General features: G+C 44.5%; 2 protein-coding genes across 2 annotated transcripts; both read left to right on the top strand.

Moving 5' to 3' along the window:
- The first annotated feature begins 643 nt into the window (after positions 1–643).
- LOC147268748 (hatching enzyme 1.2-like) lies at positions 644–6,093 on the top strand. Its single transcript, XM_086192146.1, has 8 exons — positions 644–721; positions 3,375–3,378; positions 3,464–3,535; positions 3,613–3,768; positions 4,627–4,747; positions 4,833–5,011; positions 5,399–5,480; positions 5,766–6,093. Exons 1-8 carry the CDS (start codon positions 644–646, stop codon positions 6,091–6,093), a joined length of 1,020 nt encoding a protein of 339 aa, XP_086048272.1.
- A 7,868-nt stretch (positions 6,094–13,961) lies between these two features.
- On the top strand, positions 13,962–19,542 carry LOC147268747 (hatching enzyme 1.2-like). The gene is made up of 5 exons (XM_086222529.1): positions 13,962–14,395; positions 15,258–15,378; positions 17,461–17,639; positions 18,768–18,849; positions 19,410–19,542. The coding sequence occupies exons 1-5, from the start codon at positions 14,212–14,214 to the stop codon at positions 19,540–19,542; spliced, it is 699 nt and encodes a 232-aa protein (XP_086078655.1). The 5' UTR covers positions 13,962–14,211.
- The last annotated feature ends 769 nt before the right edge of the window (positions 19,543–20,311 follow it).

The following is a 20,311-nucleotide window of genomic DNA, read 5'->3' as shown; positions in this document are numbered from 1 at the left end:
ACAGTTCTTCTGAGGAGAGTTTTCTGTTGTGTGTTGGATTTTGTGTGTTAAGCTTTAACAAAAAAAAAAAGCGTAATTTCTGAAATGGTGTCTTAGAATTGTCAAAAACCTAAAAAATGTATCGGACTGGAATGTCCCACTTTTTTGGCCACAATCTTTCATAAAAGATTATTGACTATCACTTGTACCAAATGTATGATTTTATTAATAATTACACAAAACAGCTGTTGTTTTATGTAAATAACATGTTGTGTATTTATTCTGACATCATGGAAAAAGATGATGTTTTCATGTTGTACTGTCGGAAGGTAAATATGGAACACATGTTCTTTTCCCACCACGAATGGCATTTCCCTGCTTCTGCCTCCATATGCAGCTGAGCAGTAAGGGACTGATAAGCTTATGAGTTCAGCGGATTCTTTAGGGTTCTCAGTACTCCGATTCTTCATAAATGACTTCACGTGAACATATATAAGTCAGTTGTCAGTTGCATGAGTTCACACCGTCAATCCAAGGTGAGTTCAGCTGTAAACCACAGCAGCAGAATGTCCAGTAAGTGTTGTTGACTGGCTTAGTGGGTGAAGATGTCAAAGTCGTTTCATGATCATGTGTCGCTTCTCTTTCCTCCTGCAGGTTTGGCAGAATGGCTCACATGTCAGTTTTCAGGTTCTCTGCTCTGCTTCTGCTGCTTCTGTCTGCCTGCTGCTGGGCTGACCAAGAGGTAGGAGCATCACAGTCTCCCACACCATCCACAGGAGGAACATGTCTGGGTGCATGTCCCCATGCTGTTCTCAGAGATGCTTCGTGTCCATCAAAATTGGTCTCTATGTCTAATCATCAGTTTTTATTAGTCATGGATATATTTTACATTTCTTCCAAACAAGAGCATGATTAGAAACACAAAAATAGCAAAGTTCTGTGGCTGATTTATAATTAATTTGCAATGACAAAATACTGTTCAGAAACTGAATGTTTAATCTTGACACCCAAAACATAAAGTAATTCTGTGTAAGGTAGGTTTTATTTGCTAACAAATTAAATTTCTGCTGTGACCCAGACAAACCTTAAGACCGGATGATTCCATCAGAAATGAAGAGACTCACTTACATGATGTTTCCTTAAAGGTGCTTTTGTCTCCTTGAGGACAGGACAGGATCAGCACAAGCAAAGCAACGAAGTCTGTGTGTGGTCCAGCGCAGCAGGACAGGTTACCCTATTACTTATGGGTCGGGGAACTTAATCATCTGTTATATAAACTGGTTGCCCAGCCCACCTGCTCGGGTCCACACTCTGCTGTTTCCCTATATCTGGAGTGTCTCATGACTCTTTACAGGTAGAGCAGGTCCAGTACCACACTCCTTCAATGAATTTACGCCCAACAATTCTCCATCAGCAGCACATCCTGCAACAGTGGTGAAGAAAACCTTCCTTTTAACAGGCAGGAATGTGGAGCAGATCCAGGCTCAATGGGGACAGCCTTCTGCTTTGACTTTGGGGGGAAAGAGAGCAGGAGAGCGGGGCAGAGACAAAGACAGATAATGGAGTGAGGACAGATATACAAAAGGAAAAAGAAGGACTGAAATAAAGAGGGAGAGAAAGGGAAGAGAATGCCGGACAGATGGGGACATGAGCAGGCGGTGCTACGGGTGGCCACTCGAGCCTCTTCAGGTCTGTAACCTCCTCCAGCAGCAGCATCAATCAGCAACTCAGAGGACTCCGTTCTCCCTTGTAAACTTAATTCTACAATTCTACAATTTCATTTACAATTCTACAATTTCATTTAGCAGACGCTTTTGTCCAAAGCGACGTACAACACAAGCAAGAATTTAGACTTAATTAAGGAAAAGTCCATAGGAAGCGCAAAAGTGCCTCAGTTGTGATTTGGTCACAGGTACTGCCATCTAGTGGCAGAAGAAGTGTCGCCCCCCCCCCTTTTTTTTTGACAAACATACAACATCACACAACACAGTTAGTGCTACATAATCACGAAGTGCTGGGTCTTGGACCCTCTGACTTACGCACATGAAACAATTCATTGAAGGAGTGTGGTACTGGACCTGCTCTACCTGTAAAGAGTCATGAGACACTCCAGATATAGGGAAACAGCAGAGTGTGGACCCGAGCAGGTGGGCTGGGCAACCAGTTTATATAACAGATGATTAAGTTCCCCGACCCATAAGTAATAGGGTAACCTGTCCTGCTGCGCTGGACCACACACAGACTTCGTTGCTTTGCTTGTGCTGATCCTGTCCTGTCCTCAAGGAGACAAAAGCACCTTTAAGGAAACATCATGTAAGTGAGTCTCTTCATTTCTGATGGAATCATCCGGTCTTAAGGTTTGTCTGGGTCACAGCAGAAATTTAATTTGTTAGCAAATAAAACCTACCTTACACAGAATTACTTTATGTTTGGGTGTCAAGATTAAACATTCAGTTTCTGAACAGTATTTTGTCATTGCAAATTAATTATAAATCAGCCACAGAACTTTGCTATTTTTGTGTTTCTAATCATGCTCTTGTTTGGAAGAAATGTAAAATATATCCATGACTAATAAAAACTGATGATTAGACATAGAGACCAATTTTGATGGACACGAAGCATCTCTGAGAACAGCATGGGGACATGCACCCAGACATGTTCGTAGCTAAACTTAAAAGTGAACATGTCGCTGGTTTTCTGACTGAAGAGTTCTTCTAAAACCACGTGCGTATCATCTCATTCACTGGCAGATACTAAACAGTTATAGTATAGGGGTTTCTGTGTCACTGCCCCACTGCTTTGCGCTATGGTGCCCCCCAGGGCTCAATTTTTGGTCCCATCCACTTCTACTCTATTTATTGCTGAATGTCTGACAACTATCTCCAGCTTAATGTGAACAAAAGTGTTTGACCCCCTCTTTATCTTAAGGCTCAGATAAATGAACCTCTACATACAAAACTAAACCGTTTGTACTACACATTTATCAGTGATGGAATATCAGCCAGATGTTTTATCTTGCCATTTCTCAACTATAGCAGCTCCATCTGCATGTCTCTCCTGTGACTCTTCTCTTTTCTCAGGCATGGTGAATTGTCACCCCAGGTTTTAGTGCATGCCTGGATAAAGCCGCTGTGAAATCTTCATTCCAATGATTTTATCTTCAGTTTTCAACTGCTTTTTTGTCTGTTTTATTGATTTAACATTCATATTTGTAAATCTCCCTGTTGCTGATCAATAAGTTGTATCATTTCCTTGTGACTTTATCCTTTTGTACTGTTTCATCTGTGTACATTTTAACTCCTTAAAAAGTGATATAGTAGTTTATTTCATGTCCTTGCTGTGTATTACTAATCCCCGTCTGTTTTCTCCTTCCTGGCGCCACGCTGCACCAGCAGGCAGGTATGCTGTCCTCCATCACTCTAGTGATTTGTCCACTATCGTGTCTCTCTATGCCAAGTGCAATGGTGAATTGTTTGTCTCTGAGCAGAAGATGCTGCAGAGGACCAAGGGGAGCTTTCAGTCTCTGAACTTCTGGAGAGAGCCAATAAGAATCTAGGTGAGTCCCCATCTTCTCCATCTTCATGACATTATCAGTAGCAGCCCTACAGGCTCTAAACAGGGTGGCTGTTTCAGTGCGTTCAGATGATGGACCCGCCCTGATCGAAGGAGACATCGCCATTGACGGTGATGCTGAGAGGAACGCTGACCCCTGCACCAGCCGCAGCTGCAAGTGGGGAAAGTGGACTGATGGGAAGGTCTACATTCCTTATTCCATCTCTGGGCAGTTCTGTAAGTGTCTGGTGGAGGCCTGGAAGGGCCAGATATTCTCACACGTAGGCTGAAAGCACAATCACACTCATATCTAGAATCTTTATGATTTGTCAGTTCAGACAGTTGAGGTGTGCTCGAGTGTTAGCACCCCAGTAGGGGAAGCTCACAGGAGAACTTTATGGGCTGGTTAAAGGTTGTGAGGGTGGGACAGAACAAGATGGGAGCAGCAGTCTGGCCACGCCTCCTGACATCACTTCCTTGTCAGACACATTGTCAAGTAACTTATTTTAGACAAAACATTGGATTTCACAAATCGGTGATATGAATAAAGTGTTGGCATTCAACACTCTGAACTAGCTTTTATGAGGAAATCAGAGGCACTTCTGTCCCATAATTCCAACATTTAGCAACTCACTATTTGACTGTTGGTTGTTGACACAAATACAGCGGGAGACTGAAGTCTAAGGAGCAGCTGCTGCAGGATGATTGAGCAGACGTTGCTGTTGCAACATGATGTTCAACTTGTTTTCACATGTTTGAACTGAAGAACGACATGAACGGTTGTAGATTTGAAGGCTTCACATACGTCTGTCTTCCATAACCTATGCCAGTGATTTCACATGACATTCAACCTTGGTAACCAAGGAATGTTAGTCACACCTATGTAGCCTGCTTGAAACAAACAGCAAGACTGTAAGTGGCAAAGGTGTACAGGAAGCTGATGTTCAAAACTTTGTAGTTTGACCACAGCAGGCACACATCATTCCTGTTTGACTGTCAGCTTCAGGTTCCTCATCACTGGGTTTTACAGTTGGTGCTCTGTACAGACTCTTGCCCAGTGTGTCAGCATCAAGCATGTGTGTCTTGTCCCACCAGCCTCCAGGGAGAAGTCCATCATCACCCGTGGACTGGAGTCCTTCTCCTCCTTCTCCTGCATCCGCTTCAGGCCCAGCAGAAGCAGCGACCGCGACTGGCTGAGCATTGAGTCTCAGGACGGGTAGGAGACTGGTGCAGAGGATGAGCTGGAGGTGAAATCTTTCTCAGCCCTCAGTGCTCCTCAAAGTCCCTCTCACCCTGTCTAGATGCTGGTCCTTCGTCGGCCGTCGTGGCGGTAAGCAGGTGGTGTCCCTGGCCCGCAGAGGATGCCTCTACCATGGTACAGTCCAGCACGAGCTGCTCCACGCTCTGGGATTCAACCATGAACAGACCCGCTCAGACAGAGACAACCACATCAAAGTCCTGCTGCAGAACGTTCAGTCTGGTAACAGAGCTCTTCCTTGATAGCCTCCAGCCACCACACTCAGACTCATCTGTTTCCCCTAATAGCTACATGAAGCTAATATACAGGCCTTTAGCCATTAGCTAATACACTAAAATGAGATGCCCAGCATCAGCATCTTAGCTGTCAGTGTGACTAGTAACCTGCCTCTGTAGCCCCTTTTTTCTTTGCTAATTCATCTGTTCCTGTGCTGAAGTAAAATTCTGAAATCTGGACTTTCAAATGCAGTTAGTTTCATCGTTTTTGCAAATTATTATTTCCTCTGTGTCTAACTGAACTATTGTTTGAAGCAGCTAATAGTTGGACAGCAGTTAGAATATAAAGCTCCTGAAACCAAACCAACATGAACTTTCTCTCTTTGTTTTGGAGGAATGGAGCACAACTTCAGGAAGATCGCCACCCTCAACCAGGGCACCCCCTACGACTACAACTCTGTCATGCAGTACCACAGGTGAGAACAAGGACAAGCCACTCAGCTGGCTGCTCAAGAATTTTCTCTCCTATGTGATAATAAAGATTGGAGACATGAACTCAACACAGCCACAAAGAAGCCTCGCCGCCAACCAGTGTTTAAGAGTTGCAACTGCAGCTGGGCCCAGTCAGACCAGTGCTGAAGTATCAGTGCTCACCTGCAGCATTGCTGTTATGATGTTGAATGCCATTATGAGCAGGATGTGCTGGGCTGTTATCGCACGCGTGCGTGTGTGTGTGTGTGTGTGTGTGTGACCGCTTGTAGGTACGCCTTCTCCAAGAACAACCAGCCCACCATGGTCCCCATTCCTAACTCCAACGTGTCCTTTGGCAACGCTAAGGAGATGAGCCGCAACGACATCGCCAGGCTCAACACACTCTACAAGTGCTGTGAGTGTCCTCCTGAACATATTAGCAGCATCTCCCAGTCATCAGCTCCTCTCAGTGTTGACCTGAACCACTCTGTGCTGTACACACTCTCAGAGGAAGACTGTCCAGACCTGCTGACAGACAGACCAGAGGAAGAGCGCCTCCTCGTCCTCACTGGACACCAGACCAACGCAGCTGAACTCACTCAGCATACAATAAACTGACTGACATGCAAGATTCTAGTCGTCAAGTTTCTCCTCTGTTTACACATTCTCAGGTCATCAACACAGGTGCTCCCACTTGAGGGGTGCCTCAGACATGTGCTCACCACTTCAGTTTAGATAAAAGAATATTTTCATACTGATAGATTGTGAGAGCATCCTTTCTGCTCTGTGAACTAGTGGGTTCATGTGGAATGGAGTGGTGCAAATTACGGGAAGAATGCAAAGCAAAATCCAAAAATGAGCAATAACTGAAAAAGGGTTTGAGCAGGAGGGAGAACGCCACCTACGTTCTGGTGGTGTGTTCACTCCTCCATCACCCTGTGTTGCAGATGTCACAGTGGAGAAATAGTGCTGTGTAAATACATATTCTAACGATGGCCACCCAATCATCATAGCCTGGTATCAGACAAGTGCCTTCATCAAAAACCCAAGCAAATTCTGTCCAAGCTATTTTAGTCTTCACTTCTTTATCTCTGTCCCTCTCTTTCCTTCTGTATATCTGTCTTCCTCCATTGTCTGTCTTTGTCTCTGCCCTGCTCTCCTGCTCTCTTACCCCCCAACTGGTCAAAGCAGAAGGCTGGTGGTGGTTTTCTGGAGGGACTGATATAGGACCAAGAAGTGCGGAAAAGGAAAAAAGTCTAGTCTACCGTTTTATCAGTGAGACGTCAGGGAGATATAGTTTAGTTGCACTCCTCTGCCTCCAGCCTCAGGCCACTTGATACAGTTCATCACCCTGCCCTTAGACCTGCATCTGGGGACATCTTTAGGACTCATCATGCTGGATGAAGTTGGTTGGCTGTCACTGGTAGTAAGAAAGAAGAAGCAGAGCATTTTATACATTAAAAACCACTTCTTGGCAGACTTCCTGGGCCCCTGATGTGTCTTTTTAGTCATCCATCATTGTCTCACTGCCGCAGGTCCCGTGACTATTTGGTTCTTGAAAACCATTTGGTTGATACTAAGATTGGCTAACTGGCTTTTAGATTTCATAACTTTCACCAGGGGAACAACCTGCAGACGTTCTTAAAACCAGACAAGCCTTAGCTTCAGTTTAAGTCTCTTTCTACTGTCATAGAGCACAGTGAGTGCATGTGCTTTCCCTGACTATATTTAATGTGTACACTGGATCATGTGTTTTTTTTTTTAATCTAATGCGCGCTGAGTATCGCTGCATTACATATTTTAATGTTCTAAAGTTTGATTTTCTTATGATGGTTCTATGTAATCAGAGTGTCCTTGTAAAAGAGAGCTTGGTCCCTGTGGTCTTGGCTGTTTAAATGAAGGTTGCATAACATACTGAAAATTGTGTAACTCCCCAGGTCACACTTCTTCAATGTGATTCACTATCAGTCATTTTTTAGTGATTAAAACCATCTTTTCCAAAATCAATGCAACAGAAGATGGTCGCAGTTGAAGTCACGTCTCTTTTGATTTCTCCTCAGTGCTGTTGAGTGTAGAATGTGGATTCCCTTGAAAAATTGAGATGAAAAGTTTGTTTGAGCTCAATAAAACTGTGACTTCTCTTAATGACGGTAAAGTGCTGCAAATTGAATCAATCAAAATCATCCATCCATTTATCCTGTTAAAGGTCATGGGGGGGGGGGGGGGGGGGGGCTGGAGCCTATCCCAGCAGCCTTTAGGCGAGAGGCGGGGTTCAACCTGGACAGGTCACCAGTCAATTCCAAGGCCAACATATATAGACAGACAACCACTCACACTCACAGCCACATCAGCCACACAATTTAGAGTCTGGATTAACCTGGTCCCCTCTTGTTGTCTTTGGACTGTGGGAGGAAGCTGGAGTACCAGAGAGAACCCACGCAGGAACAGGGAGAACATGGAGACTCCACAGAAAGACCCCGTGCTGGAGCCAGGGCTTGAACCTGGAACCTTCTTGCTGCAAGGCGACAGTGCTGACCACTGCACCACCGTACCGCCCCACTAAATTATCAGTAAGAGTCAAAATAATAGCAACATTTCCCTGATTGTGATTGGGAATCATCATAAAAGAATATTGTTCTTTGATGGTGTGATCACATGGTCTTAAGAGTGCAGCCCTTTCACGAAATCATCTCCAGGGAGGTGTAACAGGTTCCTTTCATCAATAGTCTGTGTGTGTGTGTGTGTGTGTGTGTGTGTGTGTGTGTGTGTGTGTGTGCGCGCGCGTTCGTGCGTGTGTGTGTGTGTGTGTGTGTGTGTGTGTGCGCGCGCGTTCGTGCGTGTGTGTGTGTGTGTGTGTGTGTGTGTGAGACATCTGGAAGTTGGGTGTGTAGTTGTGCATTTAGAATGGTGTTGAGAGGCAGAGTGTGTGTCCCTGCTGGATGGGTGGAGTCGTTGACACCAGCACGTTGAATGTGCCAAACTGATAAGACCATAGGAGGGTTTGTTTATCTGGTGACAGATGTTTCAAACTCAAAAGCTTTCAAGTCTCCAACGACAATTCAGTGCCAAAGAGGATCCAAGTTCATAAGATACCAGCTGGGTTTCCAGCCCCCAGCCCAGTCTAATTAGACCATCAGTGCCCCCCCCATTTTGAGAAGTTTTGGTAACACGTTGTGTGTATACATTACTGCTGTTATGTTTTCTCACCACACAAGTATCAGAGTCCTCCCACATCATTCTGCCACATAAGACTCAGACCCATATTTGTGAAATAATCAGCGGGGGCATTGCTACTGACTGGGTCATTGAAGGTGTCCATTTAGAACGGTGGATTCTCCACATGGAGAGTGAGTCCTGACCCCATGTGAAGGGCCAGAGAATCAGAGCAACAGGACTGGTTTTGCCTTCCCTCGACTGCACTGCTGTGATGGACAGAGGTTTGAGTCAGACGACCAAGCAGCTTCTCCTTTGGAGGGAGGCTGGCGTCTCCCTCAGGGATGAGGTGAGAAGTTCTATCCACCGTGAGGTTGTCAGAGTAGAATTGTTGCATCTCTGAGTCCAAAGGACCCAGTTGAGGTGGTTCAGGCTGGTCAGGATGCCACCTGGGCGCCTCCTGAGGGAGGTGTTCCAGGAACGTGCAACTATAGGACATGGGTCCACAACCCACGGCTCTGAAGCCGTATGAGGCTTTTTGATCCCTCTGCTGCAGCAGTAAATAATGAGGATTTTATTTAAAATATGTATTTTATTTTAATTCATAATTTTTTAAAATGTAATTCTAAATTTGAAGATTATGATGATCTTGTCACATAAAAACAACCTGTATTCAATTTCTTGTCGCACAAAATACTCGTTACAATCGCGGATATGCTTCACCCACCGGCATGCAATTCATTGAACCTTTCAAGCCCTGGTAGCCCAACAATGGATAAATTCAAGAAAAGAAAATATTCTGCAGAAATGTTTTTGTTGCATGTAGAAATAAAATTTTGTTTTCTCCATAGCAGTTCATTTGTTTCACAATAGTAACAAAACCGGGTTTTGTGGCTCCTGATGGTTTCTCCTCTATGGTTTTTCAGGTCCCAATGGCACTTTGAGTGTTTAAGGCTGCCGATCCTGAGCTAGGAGGGGACGGTGGTGGGGAAGACCCTGTCCCTCCACCTGGTCCAGGGAACACCACAGGTCAGGGAAAGAGGTTTGGGGTTCCTGCGGGAGCTGCTACCTCCACGAGCCAAATACAAGTTGATGGAAGATCTTAAAACTATACTCCTACATATACTTGTACTGCTACATGCAAGTATACTCTTGTATATACAAACATACAGTGACACACATTGTCTTGCATTTAAAACAGCACTTAACAGCACAGACACACAAACAAAAATTAAAAACACATTTTTCCATGAAGGCTCTTCCCACAGCTTCAGTCTCATTACTCCCAGGTTTATCAGAATGAGCTTATCAGAAGTTGTGTAAACCTGTTGATATCTAATATGGTCTTCAGAATATTGACCAGTGACCTTCACAAGGGGCGTGGCTTAGCACATAAGTAGAGCAAACCAACCACGCAGGACACAATGTATAACAGCGCTGACCTGTTCTTCGTTCGTCTTTGAAACTGAAGCCAGACACACACAAACTCTACCACTAAGTAACTGTGCCACCACTTCCAAACATGAGCGTCATCATCAGAAAAATTGGTGGCTACTTTCATTGAAGCTGTTTACGCGTGACCCCATCAGGTTACTGATGTTACCGGGTGCCGAGTGGTGGGAGGGGCCTCTCTGGTGTTACCAGGGTCCGTGGTTTCTTTGAGGATTGGTTCCTTCTTCTTGTTTCCATCACGTTGCTCTTCCCAGTGTTTCTAATGTATTTGCTGTCGTTAATTTGAAGAAGGTGTTTTCTTCATCTGTAGAGTGTTGAGCTCTCAGGGCCACCCTAGAAACCCATGGAACTTGGTTCACTATCAGTCTTGCCAACATGTACTCTGGGTTAGAGGTCTGATCCAGTTGGCCTGAACAAGAAACTTCAAACAAGAGGCATATATGAGTTCTAAATTGTGGAGTGGAACATCTCAGAGGTTTTGCCTGCTACGAAGGAGCACCCCTGAACCCCCCTGCAACATTCATGAGCCCAAATCACTCTAGCTCCACCCTCCCTACACGATTCACAAATACAGCTCTTGTCAAAAGTTTATCTCCACAACTTGTGGGGACACTGGACACCAAACAGTTACAGTGTTTGTGTGGTGGACAGGACAATGTGGAGGACGTGTGTCTTTATGGCAAGCAGGAAGTGGTCCTCAAAGTGTCAGCCCACCAGCCTTCCATTGCTGATGATGGACAATCCCTCTCACACCAGTGTGATCTTGTCCTGCGAAGCAGTCTCAGCTCCAACATCAACCCTGCTGGGTGTGGAGGCAGTGCGTGTAGCCATGATTACAGTAGATCACCGTTTATTAATGGCTGATGTTTAGTCAGGCATTTGTCAAACGAATGCATCATTCTTAATTCGTTGATCAATCAAGACATACTTGTAATTTGTAATTTTGGCTAATTTGCTACTCAGTATTTTAATTCTGGTAAAGGTTTGGACCTCAGTGTCCCGAACCACAGGCTCAAATTACAGGAACTTATCTGGACTGCAACTCAAATCCAGTTAAGTGCGGAGAGTCAGTGGCTGCTTGACAGCCACACAAGAAAACCTCTTGTAGGAAAACAGTAATCTATTCACTGTTTGAATGCGTTCTATTTATTTTTGGCCAAAGTGTGAATGAAACATGGATTTACAAAATAATCTGCTGTTGTTTCTCAGTTCTTGCGGCTTTCGTCCATCATTCACGTCCTGCCCTCCTCACCCAGAGTGTGTTACTGGAGTATATTCAGATTTGTGCCTTCCACCTGCCACCTCCCTCACATACCTGTGACAGATGTGACCTCTCTCATGGAGGCTCCAAGGGCTCAGAAGTTTCCATTGGCAGTGATGAAGGTGTTTTTGTGTGTTACATCACGTCAGTGATTAGCTCTAAGTCGCTGAAACAGTATAAAATCTCTCACAGGGTCAAACAAGACATTTGTTTCCTACTCAAGTTTTCAGGTAACCGTGTGTCAGCCCCTCAGCTGTCACTGCTGCCATGGCGCATGGACTGAATCTTCCTCCTCATCATCTTTCTCACCCTGTATTGCAGGTTAGTTGCCGCCATGTTGGTTTTCTCCTGGTCTCTTGTGGTCCTGCTGCTGGTGTCCCCCTCCTGGGCCAAGGTAAAGAGCCGGTTCAACTGCTGACACTGTCCTGAAGGTGGACATTGTGAACTACACATCCCTTGTGAAAATGACCAACTTGAAGTCCTAGAAATAATCTCGCACAAATGGTCATCTGGAAAATATTTTTTTAATTAAATAAAAAACAAATAAAACTGATATAATTCCAAGTAATGGAGAAGATTCTGCTTAATTGACCAGGTTATTTTATGTAGACTTATTTATATACAATATGCATTTATATACTGCAAAAACATCACTACTATAATATACTGTCAAACCTTTCAAGACTTTTAAAATTTATTTTGGTATTTTGTTAAAGAGACGCGAAAATTCCCATGATTGTTCGGTATTATTATTATTATCATAATTATTGTTATTATATTAATGTTTTATTATTATTATTATTATTATTATTATTATTATTATTATTATTATTATTATTATTATTATTATCATTTGTGACACTTTGTTATTCTTTTCCATGTCACTCTGGCTAAATACAGGAAGGTAAGGAAGACAGCATGTTATCCGAGGAAAATGATGTATATTTTGTGTTTATTTTGTTTCTTTTATATGTTGTATAACAGTTAAACGTTGCAAGTGGGCAGGCAGGTGCGCTGAGAGTCACGTCATGTTTTGCAGATGTTGTTTCACGTGATGAGGACAAAAACAGGGAACTTTCTGTTAGTGAGCTGCTGGAGCGAGCCAACCGAGACCGCAGTGAGTGACCCGCCCACCCCCACCCATCCTTCACCTGTTTGCAGGCTCTTCCTTTAGTTCATGAGTTCATCTACTGTAACTGCTGTGTGAACAGCTGACAGTAGGTACCTGACATCAAATCACAAAATAAGATAACAAGAGGAGAGTCATCAAGGGGTAGGAACAGAGTTAAGTCACGGTAAACACAAGTGTGTGTGTGTGTGTGTGTGTGTGTGGGGGGGGGCAGTGATCAAAGATGTCCTGTCAGATGTGCTTCAATGAAAATAATACCAATGTGTGTTTTGTAATATAATTTACTGACATACTAGGACAAGCCTCTTAAAGTCAGAACTGGAACCCCATTTCTATTTCTTTGAACCCGCCCACTCAGGTGGAGGCGGGCACTCGTGATGTGACATCACTATCCAAGCTCAGAGGAAAGCTCTCACACCTTATAGCAGGTCTTCTTTAACCATACACATCTTCATCTCTTCACCTTCTGCCATCGCCATCTTTTGTTTGACACCATCATAGCAACGGAGGAGGAGAGACTCGTTGTAGAGGTCAGGAAAAACCTGAGCTTTACCACTCACCAGCATCATAGAGTGTATGTTCATATGGTCACATTCTTGAGTGCTGGGGGTCTTCGACTGTGGTGCCAGTGTGTCTTCAACTTAAACTTTTAATCTGTCCGTTGGTTAATCAGGGAACGACTCTCACCTGAAGTTGTCTAGTCTCTGGTCTCATTTGTGCACGTTGAGCAGAAATGCTCCAGCACACATGATATTCAGGCTTGTGGGACATGGAAACTTGTGTCACACAGGTTTGTGGGTGTAGGAATAAGTCTTAAAATGCATAAATAAATAAATATAGTAGAAGGTCTGGTTCACTCGTCTCCACATCAGTGACGTGAAATCAGGTGTGTGTTTACCAGCAGCTGAAGATGTTTGAAGGTTCAGTTCTTCCATCAGATCCATCAGTAAATACCAGACTGAGTGTTTTCGCATTAAAAATGTGGCTTTGCTAACTAGAGTCTGAAGGAGCCTACAGAGGTCATGGAGGTCATTAAAGGTCATCAGGGGAAACATAAGAAGCCTGAAGCTTAGTTGTGGTGACCCTGAAGTCAGGTTAGGTGTAGTTCCTTCATAGGCTAATGTTAGCTTAGCACTCCTAACCATCACATTCAGGCTTCCAGCATCATCAAAGTGGTTCGTTAGTGAAGATGATCTTAATGAACTCAACCTGGAAAATCATCAACTTCTGTTCACCTCAGAGCTGATTTACTGATTCAATCACCCACAGTCACATGGAACACTCCCATTGGCTGCTGGTGGAGGAATGACGAATGACCACTTCCTGTTGGATGACAAACATACCTCACCCCTGACATGCTAACTTCCTGCTGGACTACATAATACCTCCCCCCTGACATGCTAACTTCCCGTTGGACTACATACATATCTCACCCCTGACATGCTAACTTCCCGTTGGACTACATACATATCTCACCCCTGACATGCTAACTTCCCGTTGGACTACATACATATCTCACCCCTGACATGCTAACTTCCCGTTGGACTACATACATATCTCACCCCTGACATGCTAACTTCCCGTTGGACTACATACATATCTCACCCCTGACATGCTAACTTCCCGTTGGACTACATACATATCTCACCCCTTACATGCTAACTTCCCGTTGGACTACATACATATCTCACCCCTGACGTGCTAACTTCCCGTTGGACTACATACATATCTCACCCCTGACATGCTAACTTCCTGTTGCACACCTTCTGCAGAGCCCGGCTTGGATGAGCCCATCCTGATTGGTGGAGATATCGCTATCAAATCAGAGGACAGGAACGCTGACCCCTGCACCTCCCAAGGCTGCCTGTGGGGGAAGTGGATGGACGGAAAGGTCTACATTCCTTACTACATTGCCAACCACTTCTGTAAGAGCTTCATACTGACTCCTTCACAAAATAACCTTCCATAGCATTTATTTCATAGCCCATATGCAGAGACTTCATTTATTTTGAAACATAAATTCTTTGTATGTTAAGATATTTATCCATCCATCCATTGTCTACCACTTATCCTGTTAAGGGTCGCGGGGGGGGGGGGGGGGTCTGGAGCCTATCTCAGCAGCCTTCAGGCAAGAGGCGGGGTTCACTCTGGATAGGTTGTCAATCCATCACAGGGCCAACACATACAGACAGACCATTCACACTCACAGTCACACCTACGGTCAATTATTCCATGAGTATGGATTAACCTCATCCCCTCTTGATGTCTTAGGACTGTGGGAGGAAGCTGGAGTACCAGAGAGAACCCACGCAGGGACAGGGAGAACATGCAGACTAACTGATAACTACTATAAAAACTATTTGGTGTTTGTATATATTTCTTGCTGAAATGATTTGATTATATTTGACAGCTTTATTCTAACCATACGGGCTCCTCCATTTTTTTAGGTATGTAAAGTACAGAAGTATCAGCAAGCTGGACACTCATTTTCAGTTGTAAACTTCTGTTATTCCTCAGTGGAAAGCCCCCACCATAGCACCTCTATTCTTTACCTGCTTAAGGGGAAAGGCCAGGGTCTTTGACCTGGGGTACATTCATATTTGTTTGGATCAAAATGATTGAAATGGACCAAATTGTTGGAAGTTCTTGTACGAACTGACGCTCTCAGATTCTTTCTGTCAGTGTCTGATAACCTCACTGAAATCAAGATATCATAATTGAAATCAACCAAGTGTAGCGTACATGAGGAAGCCTCCCACTGTCAGTGCCATGTATCTGCCCTGCCAGCATCCCGCGAGAAGTCCATCATCACTCGTGGACTGGAGTCCTTCTCTGCCGTCTCCTGCATCCGCTTCAGACCCTACCAGAGTGGTGATCATGAGTGGCTGAGCATCGAGTCCAGGGACGGGTAAGAGCCCAGTTGGCACCTTCAGCCAGCTTTGATACTCATAGAAAAACAAGTGCAGACAAGAACCACACAGGGTTCTCTAGCTCTTTTCGTCTGGGTTCGCAGTACCTCCCACATCTGCTTTCATTGGCTGCAGCTCTGTTTAAGTCACTGTGACAAGTCCTGAGTATCTAGCAGTGCTAGATGTCCACTTTTTGTCGCTGACGTCACATGTGACCTCCCAGTCCATTGTCTTCGAGCTGTTCACACCTCATTACTTTTATCGCAGCGTCGTTTGTGCCTCGCCTTGATTTGGGGGAGGGAATTCGGCGACGTCGATGCCTAAAATCGTGTAGTGTGAACTTGGCTTTAGAGGGTTATAGCTGAACATCTGTGCAAGTTCCGCTCACGATCCCATCAGAGGTTCTATGGGAACCCTTCTGGTTATAATGGTTTCAACAAAAACCCTCTCCAAAGGTTCTTCCTAGAAGATCTGGGGCCTGATTTCTAATCTTTCCACATTGACCCTGTTGGTTTTGATTCTTTTACATCATATTTTGTGCATGCATGTGTAAAAAACCTGTGCAAGTGTGGGGAGGGAAAGGGACTCCAATTCCACTAACACTGCGCAATAATTTTGAGAGGATTCTTCACAGTTGCCCAACAACGCCACCCTGGGAATTTCACCCAGAGAGTTTTATTTTTCTTACTAGGGGACAAGACACACAGGTAAGTTCCATTCATCGGCTGGAGATGTGGTTTGTGGTGTAAAAAATATATATATATTTTATTTAGAAATCAAGTTAAAATCAATCTGCAATCGGACATTCACATACACACCAAACAAAGGAAAAAAAAGGAAAATTGATCAGGGCAGAGACTTCGAGGGGGGGTGAGCGATTGTATCTGGGGGGAGTTCACCCAAATTAAAGAAGTCAAAAATAAGTCACTCACACACGCACACCAGGAAGTGACCGTCACCCGGGAAACACAGCACACAAAGAGGGGACACCACCACCAGTCACCGGCCTCTGACACTGAAACAAGAAAAACACAATTTAAGAGTTGCACTCAAAGCAAATGCAAAAATAATTCAATTGGTGGAAGGAGTTAAATCAAAATAGCCTATAGAAAGAATACAATTTTAATCATTCAAATACAGCCCAAAATAAATCAAAGCAAAATACCTAATTCAAAGAAAAAGCCACTCGAATGTTACCATCATCATATGCAGAGAGAGGGAGAAGGAAACCTACCACTCACAAACGGAGGGCAGAGTGCAGAGTGCAGAGTGCAGAGTGCAGAGAGCAGAGAGCAGAGAGCAGAGAGCAGAGAGCAGAGAGCAGAGAGCAGAGAGCAGCATGCACACCCACAGCCACTTCCACATGGAAATGTTACGAAGCAGGAAGGGCGAGGGAGGGGCCGTGTTAAATGTGGGCACCTGTTCTCTGATAGGCCGACAGGCCATCAAGGTGTGTTCAAAGAACCTTGGGTGCTATGCCTGCTGCCACAAAAGCATGATATAACTCACCAACACATCTAAGGAACATTCACTGCTGGGTCAACGCACGCTAGTTGATTCATGTTGACGAGGCACAAGTGACTGCAGTTGTGTCTGTGTGTGAAACGTGTGGAGAGAAGAGTTTACTGACCCAGCGTGAAAGAATGTGTAGAGAGCAGCAAGTGAAGCAGAGCTACACCTGGGGAAGTAATTTCTACTGTGGGTGAAGCAGTACTACACCAGGGGAAGCAGTACAACACCAGGGGAAGCTGTTCTAAATTAAATATACCGATACAGATACTTGATACTGGTCTCCCTGACACTCTAAGAGTGAACAGTATGGAGGGAAATCAATCTGTTCACATGTTCAGAGAGTGATGCTGCCTTCAAATGGGGTCCTGATTACAGTGACTGTGTCAAACACCCCCTGGTGGTTCTCTCCACCTCATAGGTGCAAATTTCTGACAACTCAGAGTTCACGAGTTGTGTGCACGTCCTGAATCGTCAACCTGTACCGAGGGTTCTCAAAGACTGAGTTCTATTGTTTTGACAGTAGGAAACTGGTTGCCTCCTTGTATGATTTTCTGTTCCTGCGTTGGCAGCTGCTACTCCTACGTGGGTCGTCAGGGTGGCAGTCAGACTGTATCTCTGAGCCGTCAGGGCTGCTTGTACCATGGCACCATCCAGCATGAGCTGCTCCACGCGCTCGGATTCAACCATGAACAGACTCGCTCAGACAGGGACAACCACATCAGGGTGAACTGGGACAACATCATCGAAGGTTTGACAGCAACTCCTCACCTCCACCATCCATGACGGCACTCACACACAGTTTCAGTGATTCCAGTGAAGCCTCTCTCTCTCTGTTGTAAGGTTCAATGTTAAGCACTCAGATGACAGTGGGGTGAATCTGCCCTAACCAGGCCGTCTAGCACTGACTAGTTACTGGGGTCTGATTCTGTTCCCAGTCTGTGGCTCTGAACACGTAAATTCCCACATGACTTCAGCTTGTCACAACACAATACTGCCACAGGGATGCCCCCCTCCCCACACTCACAGGCTTCAGGCAGACAGGGAATCAGAGAGAAGTGGGCTTTGACTCAAGGGGCCCTGTGAAAGTGTTTGGTATCGTGAGTTCCCTCCACTGGAACGATGCTGGAACACTGCAGGTGACTGGACAAACAGACAAGGTTTGAGCTGTGCTTGACTGTAACACCCTCATCTCCAGCATGGCTGTCACCTCACAAACTCTCTAATTTTACTGCGAGTCGGTGCCCTCAAGAAAAATTTCTGGAAACATTTTACCTAAGAACCAGGCAGCAATAGAACCGGCACAGAACATTTTTATGATTTGCGAGTGGGTGGGACAGCAGGATGAGGTAACTGCTGTATCCAGCGAACTCTCTGACTGAACCTGAACGATGACTCAACAAAGTTGGCTGATTTTCAAGTGGACACTTCAGTCTTTGGACAGCAGTTTGTTCTAAATCAATTTAAGCTCCAATGCGAACCACCATACAGCTCACATCACAGTTCATTTCATTTCCATCCAAAACAATAACACATCATGTACTTTTTTCTCATAATAGTTTCACACATTCCATGAAAAAACAGGGGAAAGAAGAAGAAAACCTTATAACACTTACAATTTATAGCTGTAGATCGAACAAGAGTGGGTTCATTTGATGTAAAACTTTGCAAAAGGAAACCTGAGTTGCCTCAAGTCTGCATCTACATTCAATGAAAGGGGGGCACATTATTCTTGAAGAAAAACCATCACGTTTTCTTCCCTCTTCAGACTGACCATTTAGCATCATGGAAGCCTGCTGATAGCAGCTCCTGCACTCCTTTGCTAATGTGTAGCTGAGTGTACAAGACGTAAAGGTTTGTGATTTTCTACCTTCCACAGGAATGGAGTACAATTTCTACAAGATCAACACTCTGAACCAGGGAACCCCTTACGACTACAACTCTGTCATGCAGTATGAAAAGTACGGCTCACTTCCTCTTTTGACTGATTTCCCTGTAACTTGATATATGCAGCCAGGACTGATCTGAGAGCAGCACTGGCGTGTGTCATGCTGAGGAGCCATGGCAGATGTGCTAGAGCACCATCATACCTGGTTGGGTTTTAAGATCAAAGCCTCTCATCCATGGCAGTGGGACTCAGACCAGCACTTCTACTGCAACTTTCGTGGTTTCACACAAGCTAATGCTACAATGCAACCGACAGGGAGCCAGCGACAGTTACACTTCCAGAGGAGCTCGGTGACACGTGACGGCATGTTGACAACAATAACAAGGATACAGTAGTTTTCATATGAGTGTTTGAAAGGCCTTGATTGCTAAGCTGAGTTTATCACCTGCTAGCTTCATATTTCGTGAACAGACATGCAAGTAGATTAGTCTTCCCTTCTTTCTCTTGGAGAAAAGTCTCATGAATATACGGCTCCATTATTAAATGATCGTTGAAGGTGGTTTTCTCTACGAGTCACCACAAGCTGAACGGAGGTGTGGTTACTTGAACTGTGGCTCTGCTGTGATGCTGCAGGTATGCCTTCTCCAAGAACAACCGTCCCACCATGGTCCCCATTCCCAACAGCAACGTGTCCTTCGGTCAGGCCACCCAGATGAGCAAGAATGACATCGACAGGCTGAACAGGCTCTACAAGTGCTGTGAGTAGACTCACTGGCTGCTGGACTGCTGACCTCACACCCCTCCTTTCTAAGGCAGAGTTGTCTGAACATGTCTGACAGACGCTGAAGATCCATGGGAAACATTCAGCTTTGTTCATACATCATTCCTGCATGACTCACTTTTAAAAACACGCATTTCCTCTGTAGAAGCTGCACACGACCTTTGACCTGGTGCCCTGATGACATCACAGCTCAGAAATGATGGAGATGGGAATGAGGACCAGATTTAAAGGATGCCAGTTTGTCCAGTCACAATAAACTGTGAAAAGACTTAAAAGCGAGTGTTCAATGAGAAAACCATCATGAATGAGAAACTTCATGCATTTTCATGCCACATTTGGCTCTGGGGATTATGGAGATATACAGAACTACTTTAAAATCCAAATAAACGACAGAAACGCTGCTGCTGGCGGCTGAGAGATGCTCTCTGGAACTAAACATTTAGGGCCGCACAGATCCTCTTAGTAGAATAGAATAGAATAGAACGACAATATGAAAATACATAATTTAACCTGCAGCAATTTTCAAATTGCAGGAAGGTGCACTATCTAATAAAAGGTATTCGTGTGTCAAATTATTTTTTTAAATGAAATATTATGGCATCGGACCATTTATACAGACACTGAAAAAATCTAAAATTACAGTTTAAAAATTCAGTTTAGAAAAAAATGGTTTGTTTTTGGAAGATCCTGAATTTTTCAGGTCTTTCCTCATTATAAATAAAGGAAATGTTACATATGGAAATTCTCACCTTGA

The sequence above is a fragment of the Aulostomus chinensis genome, chromosome 2, assembly GCF_037954235.1.
Source record: "Aulostomus chinensis isolate RoL2024-O1b breed Wild chromosome 2, RoL_Achi_v1.0, whole genome shotgun sequence".
NCBI lineage: Eukaryota > Metazoa > Chordata > Actinopteri > Syngnathiformes > Aulostomidae > Aulostomus > Aulostomus chinensis.
This window is presented reverse-complemented; position numbering and strand designations above follow the sequence as displayed.

Coding starts and splice junctions, on each gene's coding strand:
- LOC147268747 (XM_086222529.1), top strand. CDS start 14,212: ATGCTAACTTCCTGTTGCACACCTTCTGCAGAGCCCGGCTTGGATGAG. Junction 14,396..15,257: donor CTACATTGCCAACCACTTCT/GTAAGAGCTTCA, acceptor CTGCCCTGCCAG/CATCCCGCGAGAAGTCCATC. Junction 18,850..19,409: donor TCTGTCATGCAGTATGAAAA/GTACGGCTCACT, acceptor GTGATGCTGCAG/GTATGCCTTCTCCAAGAACA.
- LOC147268748 (XM_086192146.1), top strand. CDS start 644: ATGGCTCACATGTCAGTTTTCAGGTTCTCTGCTCTGCTTCTGCTGCTT. Junction 3,536..3,612: donor GAGAGCCAATAAGAATCTAG/GTGAGTCCCCAT, acceptor TGGCTGTTTCAG/TGCGTTCAGATGATGGACCC. Junction 5,481..5,765: donor TCTGTCATGCAGTACCACAG/GTGAGAACAAGG, acceptor GACCGCTTGTAG/GTACGCCTTCTCCAAGAACA.